General features: G+C 36.4%; 2 protein-coding genes across 7 annotated transcripts; one reads left to right on the top strand and one right to left on the bottom strand.

Moving 5' to 3' along the window:
- Positions 1 to 989: 989 nt before the first annotated feature.
- wun (wunen) lies at positions 990 to 14709 on the bottom strand. Of its 4 annotated transcripts, none has more exons than XM_087358198.1 (7): positions 14514 to 14709; positions 12408 to 12559; positions 11181 to 11482; positions 9995 to 10052; positions 9381 to 9557; positions 8472 to 8605; positions 990 to 1041 (listed from the first exon to the last, which is right to left on the bottom strand). In XM_087358198.1, exons 1-6 carry the CDS (start codon positions 14575 to 14577, stop codon positions 8489 to 8491), a joined length of 870 nt encoding a protein of 289 aa, XP_087214324.1. In that variant the 5' UTR covers positions 14578 to 14709; the 3' UTR covers positions 990 to 1041; positions 8472 to 8488. The 4 variants fall into 4 exon arrangements, 3 of the variants coding, with proteins under 3 accessions (XP_087214324.1, XP_021938571.1, XP_021938570.1); XR_015537683.1 differs by having other exon boundaries at positions 1005 to 1041; positions 8472 to 8589; XM_022082879.2 differs by lacking the exon at positions 990 to 1041 and having other exon boundaries at positions 2259 to 8589.
- Positions 14710 to 14718: 9 nt separating this feature from the next.
- Positions 14719 to 19978, top strand: koko (cyclin Q). Of its 3 annotated transcripts, XR_002546327.2 has the most exons (8): positions 14719 to 14832; positions 15594 to 15735; positions 16301 to 16398; positions 17120 to 17338; positions 18356 to 18451; positions 18684 to 18821; positions 19494 to 19587; positions 19803 to 19978. XR_002546327.2 is itself a non-coding variant. In XM_022082880.2 (7 exons), exons 2-7 carry the CDS (start codon positions 15618 to 15620, stop codon positions 19890 to 19892), a joined length of 759 nt encoding a protein of 252 aa, XP_021938572.1. In that variant the 5' UTR covers positions 14721 to 14832; positions 15594 to 15617; the 3' UTR covers positions 19893 to 19978. The 3 variants fall into 3 exon arrangements, 2 of the variants coding, with proteins under 2 accessions (XP_021938572.1, XP_021938573.1); XM_022082880.2 differs by lacking the exon at positions 19494 to 19587 and having other exon boundaries at positions 14721 to 14832; XM_022082881.2 differs by lacking the exon at positions 19494 to 19587 and having other exon boundaries at positions 14816 to 14913.
- Positions 19979 to 20714: the final 736 nt, after the last annotated feature.

Raw genomic sequence — 20714 nt, forward strand, 5'->3', positions numbered from 1 at the left:
CCCTTCATTGAGAAAGTCGCCTGATTACAGCTGTTTCTATCTTATCTGCATGCATTTAATCTTTATGACAAGACTTCATACTGTGCCAAACCCATATACACATTCGGCCAATACGTAATTTAGATCGAGGAATGGAGACCATCAAATAATGAAGATAATTGGGAAGATGTCCATCTTCTTGGGAAGTTGCACAATGTAGTCTGGTACATACTCACTTTTCAGTGATGCTTACTGCCTCCATCATTAGAGAGATGGTGGCAGGAAACACCCCTGAAACATCAGTTAATACCTACCAGACTATATGTTGCAATATCCCATAAAATAGCTGTCATATTCATCATCACAATGAGAAACTGCAATCTCACCAAGATCTTTGTAATTTATTGCTCCAGAACTAAAATGTCTACTGAATATTAGCAGAGAAACCTACTGGAAAGGAGGCTGTTCCTAAGACCGAGTATCAAGTTATAGGCTAACACAAATAAGTCTTCAGGATCACCAGCAGCATGACTTCCCACTATAAGCCATGAAGGTGCTTGGGGGGAGAGGGGGTATAGCTCCTACTCGTTCTTGACCTCAGCACTAGATGGGGGCGAGTGGTCAGCATCAAGCCCCGCCCGCACTTTGTCCAGGGAAAGGACCTCAGTACCCACTGGATAGGAGGCTGGGTGGGCCCCAGAACCGGTCGGGACGCAGAGGCTAGAGGAAAAATCCTCTGCCCCCGTTGGCAATCAAACCCTGGTCGTCCAGCCCGTAGCTATACTATACTGACTGAGCTATCCCGGCTCATGAAGCAGCATGACAACAGTGTTAAATGACTACTGTAAGTATTAAGTCATTAACATGCAGAGCTGTGTTCATTTAAAAGAAACTACTTTTAAGTTTTTAAACACAGAAACTTTAACATTAAAGTTCTTATTTACTACAGCAACTGTAGCCTATGAAACTGTAATAAGGACAGCACAGTGACTGAACCAATCTTACCTCTGATGCGAGGTCTGGTAGTTCGTTCACCATTCACAGACCGACTTGCTTCTCCACCTGTTTAATGGGGCAGAGAAGGACATGGATCAGACAGGAACATAAAGGTAAACAGGATAATATATGAAATGAGTTAAATTTTACAGGTGGGTTCATTCTGTATGTGCCCTAATAAATTATGAATAAAATGGCTGGCTTTTGAAAGAAAAGTCATACTTTATATGAAAAGAAAAGCCATTATTTCTGCAGTGCCTATTAAAATCATTCCATCTGTCTGAACACATGAAACAATTCAAGAACTGCTAAATGAATTCTCATGAAATGCGATAATGGGCAATTCCACTAAAATTTGTAAACACACATGCATTTTTGCAAATTAAAGTGATCGGGTGTGGAATTTACAGCTGTTATTTCGTTTAAGGTCAAATTCTAGTAAATGCACTCTACGCATACATTTCTTGACTTGTTAATTTCCTGCCAACAGTTAATTGTTTCAGGCATGACTGGAGCTAGTACAATCCAATGGATTATTAAAGTGTAAAAGTAGCGCAATGTAAGGTATATATTAATGAATTATAGGCCTCAGCACTTAACTGTGATGTACAATCTGGTATATAGTGACAGAAGGCTACTCTAAATACAGCGCTTGTGAACAGAAAAACCGAAGACAGCCATCTTCAGACTCACCACCGTGAAAACCTCAAATCATAAACAGAAAAACCCCTGCCCCACTATCCAATTACTTTACTGACTGAGATACCCAAGTGTTCTCATGGCGGCGAGTATGAGGATGACTGTCTTCTGGAATGTTGTGATGTGTAGTGTCACAAAAAATGGCTGTTTCAGAGGTGATTACTGCCTCTCACCTTTGAATCATTCAATTTTTACCAACAACCAAAAGACAGCTATCATCTTATTCCAACTAATGTTTAAGTCTATTTTGTGACTAAAATGCAAAACCCATCATACAGGGGAAATTTCTACACTTATGACAGCGAAGCTATCACAGTACTTAGTATACTTATGAAATAATAAGGTTATAAAAGTGAGTATTTTAGTAACAAAACCTGGTTGCAAGTCTCTATGTGCAGTTTATGTGAATGCCAGTCCTTTGTGTTACAAGTGAAAATTTAAGTAATTATTAAGTGCCACTTGTCAACACTTCACTTGGCATTTTAGCATCCAGCCTAAAAGCAAACAGCAGCATTCATACTGTTTGGATGTCAGACATAGGAACTTATGAGCAAAAGGGGTAGCAATAATCAGCAGAGTGCATGTACTATGCACAAAATCTTTCTTTGCAACCTATTTGATACAATAAATACAGGCTCAATCAACTCATTACTTTTCTGAATAAAACTACAGCAGTGAGTGATGTTAGACTTATTTGTAACATGCATATAGTTACAATAAATGCAAAACTTGTTTATGCTTAGTCACACCACATACTGTGATGGTCTGGCTTGCCAGGGTTTTGTAGAAATTAGAAGTCCTGGTCATTCCGTTGGTCTGCTCGTACTTTGGGATCCACCAATTAAAATACAGGAATGAATATCCCACAGCCCAATGTGTTGTAAAAATGGCAAACCAGCCAATCACACATGTGAAAACACAATATCAATATTATTTTAAAGTATCAAACATACTACAATTCACTACTTGCACTTTCCACCCCAAGAACATGGTCTCATTAATATGAATTATGCCTTTTTCCGATTAGTATAAAGTGTTATACTTTTAGTGCCATTACAGCAGACAGAAATCTTTACCTACAATATGTACTAAATGGCTGAACTGGGTGAGATTTCAAGATCTCATGGCAATGGGTATGTAGATGGCTGTCTTCCAGGATGTCGTGTCATTTGTCTGGTACATATTAACTGATGTTTCAAGGAGATTATTACCTCCATTACCAGGGAGATGACAGAGGCAGCAAGCTCCTTTGAAACATGAGCTAATTTTTGTCACAGCACATGGCGCAACATCCCAAAACACAATCATCTTCATGGTTGAAATAACTCAGGTTACATCCAATGGTGAGTCTTGGTATTAAATATGGTGAACTTTCTATTTCCAGTCTTAGTCAGTCAGTTAAGTGGTTGGAAAGTATGTCCCAAACACAGTGGTCTTATCTTCTTTTCTGCTCTTGCTAAAGAAATTTAGCCCAGTATTTTTTTCTTTGACCCTGCATATACTGCCTTACTGAAACACATCTATTTTCATATCAATATCATTATTCCAGCCTGCTGAAATATGAATCAAACATTAAACAAAATTTGTAACTTTTTGAACACATTCCTTCCGCAGCAACAGTACTATCACAAGTGGGGGCTGCATTAATTGAAGCTACAATATGGAAGCACAATTTGAATCTTTCATTACACCAAAGGTGCATTCTTATTTAAATGTTATGTATATAATATTGAAAATACAAATCTGAATTTCATAAAACATGTTTTTGATAAAGCTCTTCTACATGTTCAATTTGTTTAGACCTGAAGCTTATGTACGTAACTCCAACATCAGACAAAGCAACCTGTATATTGATTTTTGCAGGTAACAAGGCCAGTTTAAAGTTGATGTAACATTTACATAGCTGAATATATTTGTCCTGCCTGCACTTATTAATGTAGCAAATTTTCACAGATCCTTCATCTTTGTCAGGCAACAAAAAATGAAACACTGCTCAGTCTTTGTTTAAATGCATATATCTAAATGACATGCTAAAACCTGTTTTTCATACCTAGAGCATCAGATAAAACAGTGTACAGACTTTATAGCTTGAATCTAGAGAGAGCAAGAACAGAGCTATGACCATATTCCCTCAATTTAAAATTTCTGAAATTGGGGTACATCTTACATCTGATGGCATCTAAGAATTGATATAGCATATTTTTTTCTTGAAAACTGTTATTAAATCAAGGGTGCATCTTACAATCATTTGCATCTTTAAAATTACGAAAATACGGTATTTAACTTTCAAAATTCATCTTAAAACCTTGTATACTGTGTACCGTATTAGAATATGAAACATGCATACAAACAAACCTGTTTACACTTTGAAGGACACCGCAAGCAGGTCTATATTGGCCAAACCAGTAGGGAATTTAAAACCAGATTTAAAGAACATGTCCATGACATTAGATTGAACTTAACAAAATTGAAATATACCCAACACATCCTCAACCACAGACATGAATATGGCCAAATGGAAGATATCATGAGTGTGTTAAGAATAGCCTTGAAAGGTAAAATGCTTGACATTTTAGAAAAATTCCATATATATAAAACTAGCAAAAACCAAAACATCATAAACGGACAGAACGCCCATGACTCCAATGTGTTATTTGACCTAGCAATAAACAGAAAACAGCAAATATGCAACAGTTGGCCACCCTGATTTCAGAGTTAATATATACCCTACACATTTTAAAAACTGACAGTAACATCCACGCATCGTTGAAGTGCACATAATAGCTAAGAGCTCAATATAATACATCAATTCCTGTGCAATCAACGTCCAGTGAGGTGTTACACAAATATGATTTTGTAAAGAACTTACCTTTATGCTCTGTTAAAAACCATAATCTTTTGATTGATATTATATGAATTACTTGTTTTTGCCACTGATGATGACCTCTTGAGGTTGAAACGCGTTTGGCATTAGTATCCTTCAAAGCGTAAAATTATTTGTTTGTATGCATGTTTTATATTTCAAAATTCAATAACAATACCAAACTATTCTGTACTGCCACTGTCAGTGAGAACTGTTAACATAAAAAATGCTGGTTTCAGCAAGGAAAACAGCACCAACTTCTATTTAAAAATATGATAACAAAATGTCAATCCATGTTTCCTCAGTTATGTCTAGAAACAGTTATTAACAATCATAGCTGTGAGAAATGTCTTAATTATATTGATTCTGACTATATAAACAGTTAAATTCTATTTTAAAAATCAAGGGATATTTACATAACAGTTGCTTCGTGAGTAAATTACAAAGGTTAAAGCGGTGCAAGACCAGCAAAACTGCCACACAGTAAAATAATGGAATATTAAACACACACAAAAAATATTAAATATCAAAAGATGTCAATGTTCGTCTTCTTGGTTGTAACGTTGCGTAGACAAGCAGATACCTACATTTCAGAAGAAGAAAAAAACATACTGTCTCCATCTTGAACGCCTACAAGTCCACACTGTGTGACAACCCAGAACACCAACATCAACATCTTCAAAGCTGTGAGTGGCTCATAAACCATAAAGTATCAAATATAAGTAGTATTATCATCATTTGAGTGTCTTACTAGCATCACTCCTGGCACTTCATACATGTTCTCTGCATTAAAAACTAGAACACTAACACCAATTTTCAATACAGCTGCACTCTGACACAGAATTAGTGTAAAATTATACACATAAATATCCACAATTCATAGCAGCCAACACAAACTTTATGAGACTGCCACCCATGTCAGTTTTAAACAACTAGCATTTGTGACAAAGTTCATGGGACAGTAAAGCTCATATCTGAAACTGCATTCAAATGTGAAATGTGAATTAAATTCAGTTTGTATGTCATCATTCAGGAATAAAGCAAGGCTGTGACTCTGTAGCACAACTTCCTTCAGAGGGGAAGTAGAGCCGGTGGACCCATGTCATACATTAAACGGCATGTAAAAGAACCTTACGAGCATGAATGAAATGTTTTGTAAGCAAAATTCAGCAGCCACTTCTCACCCAAATCTCTCCAGATTCTCTACTAGATGACTCTAGCAGACAAATCAGGACTGAGTAGAAATTTTGCAGAGTCAGTGGGCTGGTCACTCACTACCCACAAATGCACATTTCGAAGACTAAGAAACCTCCAAAAGGAGGTGGCCAAGACCCACACTGGGTTGTAGAGTCACAGGAAGAACAAGAATAAGTCTCAAGTAACCCTGCATCATGCAGCTTTTGAAATAACAGTTTTCTAACTTACAACTTACAGTTTACAGAGCAGAAACCAACATCAATGACATGAAACACAGCTTTGCCTAACAAATAAAAGTTAGTGTGAACTATAAGAAAACAATGTCGGTACAGTACCATCAACATCAAGAGTGGTGGAATGACAATCATAAAAGTACTAACTAACTAACTAACTAACAAACTAGTTGGTTTAGGGAAACCAAACAAAATATTTCACTGATGTAACACAATGTACCATCACTATATTATTTTGAAGTATGGCTACCATTACATATTCCGAGAAACAGTAATGTAACCAGTCAAGAGAACTTTAGCTGAGATTATGGATTAACTTTCACTAAAGAAAACAATTGAGGGTGCATTATTTGGCATGAGTTAAAAGATAAATAAACATAAGTTTTTTCCTCCTGAATGACTCACATATGTCTGCTATTATGATCAGGATTCAGGTTAAGTTGAGTTCTTAAAGACCATGTATTACTGACTGGACTCTTTGATTAGCAATCTCTATGTTTAAACACAGCACCTGTCCTGCTTCTAAATCCAATAACAAATCACAAACAAATTTATATCTGTTTCAATAATTTCTGTGTTAATTTATTTTAACATGTTTCTCCATGTCAAGGAACAACAAACTGCATTCAAAATGACTAGTGGTTTGCACTTGGATTGCAAAAATCTCAGTCTTAATAACTTGAAGAAATGTAAATAAAATCTGGCAGAAAAATAGTTCCTTCTGAACAATGCAGTATTGCCATAATTTAAAAGTGTTAATGAAGAAAACAAATTTTACAATATATTTCTTATCGATATTTTTCAAACACACCACAATACAAGAAACACAAAATACCAAAGCACTTCCACATGTAAAAAAACTTTGAAGCAATTATAACGTAACACCTTGTGATTTTTTTGAAACAAAATCAATTGTTGGTGTCAGGGTAAATAGGTATAAGTCCTAAAGGTTCAGAAAATGAAAAACAATTTTTGGAAAGATCATATCATGTTTGTTTAGTTTTAAAAAAAAAGTTGTGCAATTTACACAAGGTTCAAGTGACAGTTCAGCTAACTTACAGGCTGTAAAGTACTGATCATACTTTGGTTGTAATGTTTAGACTTAAACCCCTTTAGCTTGGCAGCAACAAAATAATTTCTCAGTGTACCATTACACTCTAGTGCAAGTAACAGAGAAAGCTTCCAGACACACATCACACATATACACATTTGAACAACAAATTATAAGTTAACAGTTTGGTAATAAGAGGTAATGCAGCTGTTAATTAAGGAACTGCAGTATTTACTCATAGACACTAATGAAAAACAGTCTATGGCTGGCCTAGGGATTTGCTAGCTGATGTTACAACATTCTGAGTTGATGAGAACAAGTCTAGATGTTAAACCATTAAAAGACAAAACAGAAACTTCAGAATTCAAATGGCTCAGACAAGTATATAGATGGAAAATGAAAGATACCCTAAGAAAGTAGAGCAAATAAGACAACAGGGGAGAAAATGAATGGCAGAAAGAGGTAAGGGTCCATTAGGTAACAATACTGCACCCTTTCCTGAGCTGGTAAACCCAGTCTGCACCCTCCATCCTGTTTCTTTAAGACATGCAATTAATGAAATAAAAAATGTTGTTTAGCTTACAGAATTTACTTACACTGAAACAACTTTTTAATAAAAATGGCAACGACACAACAATTATTATTGACTTGAATATATAACACTAGATTTCAACCTTTATTCACTGATTAGCCCCTATCAGAAGTCCAAAGCTTGAAACAAATCAACCTCTGATTGCCAATATTTTGTTTCTTAGCAGATGTGCTATACTTCAGATTACTAAGAGGCAACTACTTTAAAAAAGGAAGGGAAAACAAATAGTGAATGAACATGACAATGATCATTAAGCACAACTCACGAGTGGTCTCACTCTTCACATCCACAAAACATTATTGAAATTTTACCTTCCATAAAGATAAGGCAATAAAGTAATAAGTAAAATGTGTTCTATATAAAATAAAATACAGAGTGGTAAAATAAATAGCTACACTTTAAGCTGCCTTCAGAAGGTAAAATTACTCTGTACCTCTGTATGAACAAAGTACATAAACATGATACAGGTAAATAAAGCTGCACACTGTTTAGTAGCAATTGCTTTGATTACCTTACAGAGAGAGAGAGAGAGAGAGAGAGAGAGAGAGAGAACTGCCCAGCTTGAGGCAGGTTGCTAGTCCTGCCTCCTGGTGCTTAGAAGCTAGCTTTCTACTGCATAAAAAGAAACATTTCTTCACTTTCATTACTTCCTGCTTTTTACCTTATGCACACAGACTTCTGTTACATGTTTTATCCAACTTTTACAAAACAGCCTGGAAGCACTAGGCTTGGAGTTCAAATTTCCAAAACTTACATTTCTCATCTACACTCACACAGAAATAAGTATTATAGTTGTGTACTAGCACAGTTCATTAAAGTACCAATGCGACATGTAAATTTGGACTAACGTTGAGTAGTTACCTGTATCTGGGCCATGATTAGCAGATTCTGTTGGTGCCACCATTTCCTGATTGATTTGAGGGATCCCCATCTGCTTCCGTGGCAACTGTTAGGCTTGACCGTTGAGCAGAAAACAAATCTGACACAAAAACAGCCTGTAACAATATGTTCAGATTCAAAAAAATGATATCAAAGTAGCTATTCATTTCCAATTATTTCATAGCTGACACAATGATAACGTCATTTAACAAACTTCATCTCTGTGATACAGAATGTTATGGGTTCTGGCAACTGCAAAACATTTTATCCATACTCATATAATAAATTCCATTTTTCTTCCTAGTGCTATGACATAACCAAGAACTTGGTAAAAGTAATATCCCTGTGCCTAATCATGCACCATGCCTTGAAACCCCATGGGGAAGTGCAGATATAGCTCCAGACATTTTTAAACTTGGTTTCCCCCAAATACTATTATCTAACATTCAGGATGATGGCTTCTCAGATGGGGGAAGAGCCAAACAGGAAATTAAGCTCCCTTGTAAGAAAATAATAAAAGAAAAGCCTCTGAATTTTGGTTTTACTGTAATTACATTACACGTAAGAGTTTTTGTATTATATATATTACATTCTGAAGTGTCTTCTTTTGTATTCATGCTTAATGAGCAACAAGAGCCTAGTCTCAGAAAGTGACGCTTATGGACTGTGCAAATGGACATGGAAACACACTACTGATTGCAGGCAATGGAAATAAAGCCACCTGAAGGAAGAGAGAATCCTCAGGGGCAATGGCAGATGAAGCATGTTCTTCATACTCCATGAAAAGTATACACTGACTGACAAAAATGCTTTTATGAAAAGCAAAAGCTGTCTTTATATGCAGGAACTGAATTCTATTATAACAGATAAGCAATGAATAGGATGACACACCATCAGTACAGCTACGAGAGCTCCCTGCAGGGACCCGACTAGCACATCACTCCAGTGGTGTTTGTAGTCAGAGATGCGAGATAGGGCTGTTCCCACAGCCATCATAAAGCACAGGTACTGGAAGAAGTGACGTAGCAGCTTGGAGCCCTCCCACACAAACCGACCCTGAAGGTAGATCTGTAAAGTGACAAAGCAGCTTCTGTTCCTCAGAGGTATATAATTCTAACAGCTGCAAGTACAGAAATTGAAATCAACCCATCTTTTGCTGTTTGATCTGTGGAAAGAAGAAAACCAAAGGATGGTCATTTCCAAGAAACAAATAAATAATAACCCTAAGAAAAAAAGGATGCAACTTGAACATCAAATACAAAGTATTTTACATCATACCACAAGAAGAAGGTTATTTTTATATGCAAAATTGAATGTGTATCACTATCCTTTCAGATACATTTGTATGTGCACTGATATCCTTTAAAGGGATCTCATTTCCAGTATTGTTTCTTTGTTATACCCTGACACAAGTAAAAACAATGAAAATCATTCTCCAGTTACATTTATGATAATAATGAATGAGGTCACAGACTTAACATAACATCACTACATGTAATGCTTACCACTAAGTAAATCATTGTGTATGCTGAGAATGAAGAGTGTCCTGACGGGAAAGACAACCTACAAATGAGAGGACATAGTTATATATTTATAGTCTTGCTTAAACCTAAGATGTATTCAATTCAGGTAGGAATTATAAAAACGTAAATAAAGAATATCTCATTTTTAAAATTTGGTATGTTGTTTCAGAACATAATAGATTAACGCAAAAAGTTTTGCAAAAGTAAACATATTTTAAATGGAAGAAAATGTGAACATGGTGCAAAATTATAGAAATGCAATACCAAAGTAACCAACTGAAGCAATTTAATTGCTTTTAGTCAAAGGGATTTCCCTGTTCAGTATGTAAAATGGGAAGTCCACCTTGTTCATGTAAGTGGATAAAGGAATGTTTGTGCATCTCCTTCCATGAAACAAGCAGACAGAGAAAACTGCAGCAAGGTGCATAAGAAATCCTTTTCTACAAGGATTTTGGTTTTATTCTCAAACATACAAAAGATACAGATTTAAGTTTCTAAATACCTTTTCAACATCTACATTCATTTTAGGATGTCAAATAAGGTGGAAACAGTATTTGCCTGACATGAAATACAGTCAACAGTCTTGTTGCACCAATCTGAATTACTGACTTTACTATTCATAAAGGTCTAGAATTAACAGTTCAGTTCCTGAAAATATAAATCATCATGCAAGATATAATACAGCTCACGGAAGCACGGCTGGAAGATTATAATTGCACGCTCTCAATGTGCTGTAAAAAACAGCATAAGCTACAGTAATTAATAAAACTTCTGGAAGCAAACATGCAAAACTGTCATTTCTGGAACTGGTAGAACTATATCATATGAAACCATTATTATTTTTTTCCCAGATTGGCATTCTTGAAAATTTCATTTTTTGTGCTTGAATCAGAATTATCTCTGTATGTTACGATCACACATTTCCATGCAGAGTTTCTTAATATGAGGAAAACAAATGCCTCTTGATAAAAAAAGAAAAAGAAAATATCCCAGATCATAGATATTGAAACAATACAATTATACATTTTCACAAGGTCCACACTTCCATGCAAAATAACTGTTTCCACAAGTTTGTCTCTCACCATTTATGTACAAGAGGAATACACCCACGTTTAAATTTAGTCCAATCCTATGACCTCCCCAGAAATGTATCAAGCAAAAGCAATACCTCATGTCCTTCAGTCGATGCTTGTCTGTATTTTTACACTTGAAATTCTCAATGTAGTGGTATTGGTGTTCTTCTTTTGAACAATCCACATCAGGCATGCAAACGGCAAAGAAATGTGGCCGTAAACGTCCAATGGTGTACTTAGCAATGTCTGTGGTGAGTTGTGAGCAGGCCATTCCGAAACCAAACACACCAATCACCTTATAACAGTTCCACACCCATGGATGAATGTTTCTGCCAAATAGTGCCCTTGTGATGTGGTTGTTTGTCCTCTGATAGTGGACATATTCTATCAGCAGCATCTGCAGATATAAGAAACGCCTTCCTAGTAACACAATGTCTAGGATAGTATGTGTGCAAATAAAATAGCCCAAGTGTATAAACAGTATTCTTTTTAATCAAGTCTTTTCAGACAGAAATACTACTTTATAAATCCACTTCGTAAATCGGATATATTGCTATCTCCTAAGTTACTCCATTACTAAGGAAAGACAACAAAAGCACTGTTGAAGGTTGGACAATGTTTGTTATTTTGGCTCATTAAATTAATACTTTTTTGGACATAACTCAACATGGGCTTTAATATAATTATACAAAATCCAGTACTTTATACAGCTGCCCTTTCAAGTTTTATCACGGAACTAGCACGATGGAACATGTACTTCTTGAGAAGCAATCATTCAGCTGTTGAAAAAATTCCCTGATGTTGGTATAACGTGAAAGTTTATTACAAGTTCACAGGACCCTATCGTGAGCCAGAGCAATCCAGTCCATACTCTAACACAGTATTTCCTACAGACCCATCTTAATATTATTTTTTCAAGCAGCCTCTTTGTTTTAGATCTCTTGACTAAATTTTTGGATGTTTCATACCTCTCCATGTATGTTACAGGCCTCACCCATCTCATTTTCCTTGATTTGGCAATCCTAACAAAGTCTGCTGAACAGTAAGTACAAATTATGAAGTGCTTCACTGCATAATATTATGCAACCTTCTGCTATTGCCTTCTCTTAGATCCAACCAGTCTTTTCAGCAGTGTCCTCAAACACCCTCACCCATATTTTTCCTTAGGGTTAGAGACAAATTTTAAAACCCATATAAAACAGTAACTAAAATTATAGTTATATATATTTTAATCAAGCTTCTTTAATGTTTGACAGTTTAATGGAAATTAGCCATTACAGAACACAAAAAGCTGCTTCACAAGCTTAATTTCAATAGCTTACTGATGATATTGGTATGAATGTCCCAACCACATACAGCACAGCACTAGATACAGTGGAGTCTTTGTATGGATGCCTCAGGGACTCATCATCACAATAAAAGCCTCTCTCATAGGGTTGTCCAAACAGGAAGAAAAGGAGAATCGGGAAACCAACTGGAACACAAACACAAAAATTACTGCAGTCAAAGGAGCCAGTTACTGTCCATTAAAGTGAAAGTGTTCCCTAATTTGGTATACTGTAAAAATTGCCAGAAAATGTGTAATTCTAAATGAGTATTATAAAGTCACATGAATACTAAAAGAGCTCACTGTGGCCATGAAGTATGTTAAGATTCCAAAGAACAACACCTCATAGGTTTTAATGGACAAGTGAACACATCTTAAGACTGAGTTGAGTAGTCAGCTTAAAACTGTGGCAACAGAAAAGGCTATCAGTAAGTGGGTGTGCAGTAGTTACTCAAGTTTCATTACAATATAGGATTTGAGGTTTTCATAGCGATGTGAATATATGATGCAACACGTCAGATGATCACAATCAATACATTAAAGTGATTCATCAATCCACTCATTAGACTAAAATATTTTACACAGACATCTCACTTTACTTTCATTTCCTAATTAAATCTATACACATTCTTAGAATCTGTTGATATACAAACAAATGTTTTAAAACACTAAACAGAACATTACTAACACAGAACCACCACTTCACGGCAGCCACATCACAAGGTTTCATGATATGAACTTGAGGTGACCACTGGTATGCTGTTCATACCACAGTTCACAGAACTTGGTCAATTAAAAAGTAAAGTAATGCTAGCCCACTGCAAGCCATGTAGGTTGCTTTGGGGGAGGAGGGGGGGATAGAGCTCCTACTCATTCTCGACCTTGGCACTAAATGGGGGTGAGTGGCCAGCATCACACCCTGGCCGCATTTCATCCCTGAGAAAGGGCTGTATGTGGGAGGCTGGGTGGGCCCCAGAGCCAGTCTGGATGCAGAGGCCAGAGGAAAAGTCCTCTGCCCCGTCAGGGATCAAACCCCCATCATCCAACCCATAGCTAGTCACTATACTGAGCTATACTGGCTCTTATGTATACTAAATTCAAGCAAAATGTTGTAAAGAACTTCTTTTTTAACTGAGTCATAGGGACTGCAGAGAAAAAATTGTTCCTTCAGAAAATTCAAAAGGAAATGATAGACAGAAAGAGGCCCACAGAGTGCAAAGAAAGACAAATAAATTTCTCCATGTAATCCTGTAGTACCACAGGATTGAATAATATAATCAGTCAAAAAAGAAGTTTGTCTTCCTACTGCTTGAGAGGCAAGTTTTACTAGAGGCTAGTAGACAGGTGGGGCTTGAAGTAAACTCAGAAAAATCTAAGTATATGTTGGTATCCTGACAACAGACAGGCGGGCAGAATTCTCTTAGGGTGGCTAATCCTTTGAAAGTGTGACACAGTTCAAAAACTTGGGAACAACAGTAACAAATCAGAATGATATTCATGAGGGAGTTAAGAGGAGACTAAATTCCAGATATGCTTGCTACTTTTCAGTTCAAAGCATTTTGTCTTCCAGCCTGATTTCTAAGAACCTAAATATTCAAATATGCAAAACAATAATCCTGCCTGTTGTTTTGTATGGGTGTGAAACATGGTCTCTCACTCTGAGGGAGGAACATAGATTACAGGTGTTTGAGAATAGGGTGCTGAGGAGGATATTTGGGCCTAGGAGAGAAGATGATGGGGCATGGAGAAAACTGCATAATGATGAGCTTAAAAATGTGTACTCCAACCCCAATATTGTCAGAGTCATTAAGTTGAGAAGAATGAGATTTGGCGGGGCATGTGGCGCGCACGGACGGGGCAAGAGGTGTGCACCAGTTATTGGTCAGGAAGCCTGAAGGGAAGAGATTGCCGGGGAGACCTAGACGTAGATGGTGACGAAATTTTGTTGGTTCAAGGCAGGATCCGGTGGAGGGCTTTGGTTAATTCGGTGATGAAACTTCGGGTTCCCTAAGTCATCTAGTTAGTTAGTCAAATCAGTTTACGCCTTTACACACAAGAATGGGTGGAGTTACAAATCCCAATGTAACTACAATTTCCGTACCTATGAACAGACACAGACTGTCTAAAATTACTTTTCGTAAAATATACTTCGATTCTCGGTCCATTCTGGTATAAACACTATTTTAAGTTCGTCGAAATTCAAATAATTTCAAAACGTATCAAACCTCCTACAATACCGATACTTCACTCGCACAGGCCACGGCTAGCACAATTGTTAGAAACACAATAATAAAGATTAATTATAGTCCATGGACATCACAGATTATTTCGGTTACCTTTGCTACACAACTCACAGATGGAAAAGAAAATTTCTGACGTCGTATGGTTCCTAGAGTTTAAACAAACATCAGTACTTGCAGGTAAAGAAAATGTCTCCAATGTTGATTACTGAATAGGTTATAAAGACGACTATTGAATGTCCAAATAATAATGTCCTGAAGGTATTCACTTCACTTTAGAATATTGTGAAACGGCTAGAATAAAACGTGTAAAACAGTTTTCTTCTAATTACGAAAATCTGATCATATTTCAAACGTGTAAGAGTGGGTAGAATAGAATTTATTTACATTCCACAGATCCTTCTTAGGCCGAAGCCAAGGATGTATCGTATTGATTGTGGTAATCCGGGTTATGCCGCCTCGTATTGTAGATGGTTACTGTCTGTCTACAGGAATCATGCGATTTGTTCCTCTGAAATATTCTTTAGCATATAGACGACAACACAGTATAAAACCCCAGAAGAATACACTTCACATTTCCACCCCCCCGTAAAAACTTCAAACTGTTCAATACTCACAGTAGGTGTTATGGTGGAAGAAGGGGAAAATGATGACAAGTTTGAGGTTACTCTGTGTTTGGGTCCCTCAAAACACCAGAGTCAATGACTGTTTGATCTCATAATTCCTTCATGGTCAGCATGATGTCTTTAATATTGTTAGGTGCATTCTGTGCTTTACCTACCTCTAACTCCAGTTATGGTCCTTCCATTGTTGTTATTATTCTGTGCTTGATTAATCCTGCCTCTGCTAGCAAGAATTGCCTGCCAAGAAACCACATGAATACATACAAATTAGACTGTGGTTAAATGATCTTTTAATATAATGCAATGTATAATTTTCAGTGTAACTGACAAGAAGAAATCAAAATGAAGGATGTTATTGATGTCATGCAACTCCAGCGAGAGAAGAGTAGACAAGTCCCAGCCATGGACTACACAGAAACAGAGAACAATTTCATTGCAGTGAGATTTATTTTTGAATGTGGTAAGGGCAAGAATTATTAAATATATTAGATGGACATTTACCACACATTGTGGTAATGAGAAGTATTCAGATTTTAGTTTAAAAATCTGAAGGTTTGAGACCACTTGGGAGAACAATACATATGTGAGAGAATGATGTTGAAATGGATCTTAAAGAAGATAGGTTTAGCCTATGTTCTTGTGGCTCTGGATTGGGGCCAGTGGCAGGCTCTTCCATATTCCATAAGATGTAGGGAATTAGTTGATTAGATGACTGACTAACAGCATCTCAAAAAGAACCTTTGTCTATGGAGATAACCATCATGAAATATTCAGTTGATCCTTGCTGATGTGAAGGTTGTATCGGTGCAAAAACACAAACCTAGGAACTTATGGGAACTGCATGCTGCTAGGAAAGAAATTTACCCATTTACTTTCTTAATGAAATAAATTAATAATTAATGCAGAAATTAAATAATAGAGTGTGTGAGAAATGTAGTTTAATGCTCCAGGAATGATCACTGTTCATAAAATACATATAGTAGCACTGTTATGCTTAGTTGTGCCTTCCTCCTCTGCTGTTTCAGGTATCAAGCTAGATGCCCAGCCACTAACAATAGCAACTGCTGCTGTCTTGTATCACAGGTTCTTTAAGGAAACAGACAGTACTGGTTATGACAGTTATGTAAGTTACTATCTCATCAGTTAGGTTCCTTGTTCTTTAATGAAAGGCATGTTGATAATTACATAATATCCAGTAATAACTTCAGAGTAGGTCCTGAAATAAAGTGGTTTTCCTTGCTGTGAACAGGTTAACTGAGTGAAACATGAGATTTGTGGTTCTCACACCAGCAGGTTTGAATATGACTGTATTCGAGGACGTAGCACTGTGTAGTCCAGTAGATACTGATTGACACTTCATAGGAGCTTACTACCTCCATCATCAGGGTGAAGACCCATACTGCTCAATAACTACCAGACATCATGTTACATCCCAGAAGACAGCCATTTTATCAGTTAAACGTTTGTCTTCTGATTTGAACCATTGTGATATTTGGTGCAGAAATAAGTTGCTGACATTTATTTGAGTAAAGAATTATCTGTTGTGCTTTGCTTAAAGTGAAAGCATAATGCATGTATCATGTGCATATTCTGTCTGTGAGTCACTTAACAGGTTCTAATGACATTTTATAATGGGAGGGGGTTCTGCAGGAGCAGTCATATATCTGTTACCAGCAGTAACAGACCAACATGGCTGAAAAGGATTACAGTACCAAATTTAATCAATAACTGTACAGCAACTGTAACTTGTTACATGTGGGTGGATTTGCTGATGATGATAGCAAGTTTTGTAAATATTCCTAAAAGCAAAACACACATCTGTGTATATAATGTCCTGATTCCAGCTTATAGCCGCAACAGCTCTATACCTGGCAGGCAAAGTAAAGGATGACCCACTCAAAATCAGAGATGTGATAAATGTTACTCACAACACTCTTCACAGAGCGTCAGCCCCTCTGGAACTAGGAGATGAATACTGGAACATGCGTGATGCCATCGTTCAAGCAGAATTGCTGATCATGAGGATGCTGAAATTTGAAGTCACAATTGTGCATCCACACAAGGTTGGTGTATTCTTTCATTGTAAGAACAGAGAAGAAGTTTGATTATTCTCATGTTTTTTCATATTCATTTAGTTCACCAATGTTTTAGCCCTCTTTCTGTGACCTCCTTTTGGGTACTTGCAACTCAGTGGCTGGACAAGTTCATGAAATGGGAGTCAAAAGACAGGTGAAGTATAAAATAGAAGAAATTATGCAAGAACTGGAACACTGAAAGTCTCTTCTGCATAAGAGATGTTTTGCTGGACGATGATGCAACATGTTTCTGAAATTTACAGCTGTAAATATAATGCAAAATTTTTTCTCCAAACTTACTAAAAAACCTATTGCACATTTTATTCATGCACATTCATTTTTATTAGGTGTTTTACTATAAGCTATCATAAAAAAGTGCATGCATATGTCAATATTTCAGGCAGTGTTTTTGAGGAGGGGAATGTAATGTATTCTGGTAAAAAATGATTATGAATAATAGTAATAAGATAATGAATTGGAAGGAAGTGGTTTGGTCATGCTTCATGGTATTATCCTGTTATTTGAGTGGAAAGGAGGAGTTAAACCACTTGGTCAGGATATTTCAGATTTAAACTGGATACAAATCTAGAGTGCTACCACTCAGTAATTAAGAGTTACTGAGTTAGTTAGATTGAGTGGTATGATGATTTGGGAGGCTTGTAAATCTGAAGTGGGTCTTTTGAGTAGTGTCACTTTCATTTGTTGGTAATCAGGTTATGGAAGTAATCTTGCGGTTGTAGTAACAAAAATGTGGATTTTGTTAGTGCACTAAAACTCAAAATGAAGGGTGCTGTCTCCACAAGAGGGAATGGAGTAGTAACTGAGAAGATATGCCATTTCTTTGTGAAAATTCTGACTGCATTACAGAATAATGTTGCAAGTGTTAAAGGAGTATAAACAACCAAGGTCTTGATCATTCTTCCAAGTTCCTTAAGTGAAATGGCAACATCATGAACTATGGAACAGTTTGCCCATCACTTACTCTGATTCTTTATTTTGTTCCAGTACCAACTGCACTACCTGAAGTCACTGGAAGGTTGGTTTTCAAAAGAGGAGTGGAACAAAATCCCCCTGGCAAAGGCGTCATTTGCATTTCTTCAGGTAAACTGCAATAGCAACTAACTCTAAATGGAGGTTCAGTACTAACAAAATGCAACAGTCTGAACCTTTCCACATGCTTATGTAAGTCCATTTGATTATAAATATTTCATTCATCTACATTAATGGCACTATATGACATGATTTCCTTCAGGTCTGTATATTTTCCGTACAAATTTATTTTAATTTCCATGTTATTAAGGTTATGTTTAAGGCTTTCTATTTGGTTTTTCAGGACTTCCATTTTGATGCATCCATACTTGACTACAGTCCCCAGCATGTGGCAGTGGCTTGCATCAATCTGGCTCTTCAGTGTTATGGTGTGCAGGTTCCTTATACGGATGAAGGAGATGGTGGTGTAGCTTGGTACTCTGTAAGTATCTTGTAGGGTTCATTCAATTCTAAATAATTCCAGTCATCATTGTTATATAGGTCAGTCAGTAAAGTGGCTTCATTCAAGCAGAGCATGAAGCTGACCATTCACCTCCACCTAATATCAAATTTAATAGTATGTGTATCTTTACCAACATTTCCTCAAATGTCATCATAGTATATTGCTTAGCACAAGAATGACTTAAACTTTGTTACATAATCTTCATCATCAACCTTCTAGGTCTTAGTCCCAGTGGCCCTTTACAGCATTTGTAGGGCCTCCCCAAATATCTTTGTTCATTTGGTTCACAATGGAGAATTTGGAATAGAATTCTCAAGTAGGGCATTCAAAGTACATGGGTTTTCCAGTTGGCTGTTAACTTCCCATGTTTTCTGTAATTGGTTGTGTATGTAAGTCCTTCATTTTGCTTAATTATTTTTATAGTCTTAATGAGTAAATGGCCCATACACCACATGAAATGTTTAGAAACTTTTTGTTTCTAATCTCTTTTGATTCTTATGGTTTCTGACCATGTGTCAAGGATGAAAGATATATGCAAGTGTCCATGGTGGATGATTGTGTTTCTCCCTGTCTTATTGAGGGAGCTACAGTTTACTGTGAACCTGGTATTCTCCACAATGATAAAGATTTTACTTTGCTTGTGGTGACAAGATGCAATCTCAAAGCTGAGGTCTGCAATTCAGCCCCAACTTCCACATTCCTACATGTTGATAATAAATATGGAGAAGATAGAGAATTGTGTTGTGTGAGTATAATTCAATATACTCTCAGTTAGACTGTCTGGTTTTTCTTGACAAATTCTTTGTAGAATTACATTAAAAGGTCAATGAAGTAGAGTTAGCTGTTTTCATGAAAAGTTTGGCCTAATACTTGTTAATGTGGTTTTTAAAGTTTTTGAATTTATGTATCAATGTCAGCAGGACACTGCTCTGCATTCAAATCACTGTTGCCTTTCTGTAGGTTTTTACTGATGACTTGCAGAAAGATAAACTGTGGGAGATAATGGAGAAGATCATGGAAGTGTATGATAAGGAGAAGGATGAAAAATAACAGCGTGGAGACATAAACATGACTATACTGAAACAAAATGTATTCTGGAAATTCACTTGCAAATAAATACAATTTCAGATCTGTTATTCAGAGCTTGATTCCTTTCATTTGTTGTGGGTGAAGAAAAGTGTTATATGATTTTCTTGTTTCCATGGCAGTCTTACTCCAAGCTTTGCTCTCATGTAGCCATCCCCCTTTCCTTTAATATCAAATAATGGTGGAGCTTTGAAAAATGTGTAACGTTTGTTGAGGTCATGATTTTGGAAAATGAAAAATAACATGGTGACTACTTGGTGAAGCATTTATTTATGTCTTATGATAAAGTATGAATCTTCGTTGTCAAGCATGTGGTTTTAACATTGCAAGTGACATTTATTAATTTTGCATTCATAATCTTGTACGTTGAAATCGACATGACAAGTGGGGGAAATTACATTATAAGGAATTTTCTTAAGTTAGGGTGATTCTGCATGCATTGTCAACCTTGGCATGGTAAAGCCAATTGGCCATTAGTACTGAAAAGTTGTAGTGGAGCACAAAGAGTGATATATTGTTATGTTTTCTGAGGTATGATGAGCTAATCTGGGTACATTTAATAGTTTGGAAAATAGCAAATGATCATATACATGCTTAAAATGGGCATTTCTGAAATAAAATATTTTTGGGTATGAGGTATTTCCTACAATCAACAACGTAATACATGTGCATAAAGTTCCGACGCAATGTCTTGATTATAAATGTTCACATGGTTTGGCATCCCAAAGAAACAGAAAGTACATAGGTGTACATTTTGAAACAACATTAGTGGGAATGTGCAATACT

This window comes from Zootermopsis nevadensis, unplaced genomic scaffold (assembly GCF_977971745.1).
Source record: "Zootermopsis nevadensis isolate Lab colony 2312 unplaced genomic scaffold, Znev_1.0 Znev_ptg000029l, whole genome shotgun sequence".
NCBI classification, from domain to species: domain Eukaryota; kingdom Metazoa; phylum Arthropoda; class Insecta; order Blattodea; family Termopsidae; genus Zootermopsis; species Zootermopsis nevadensis.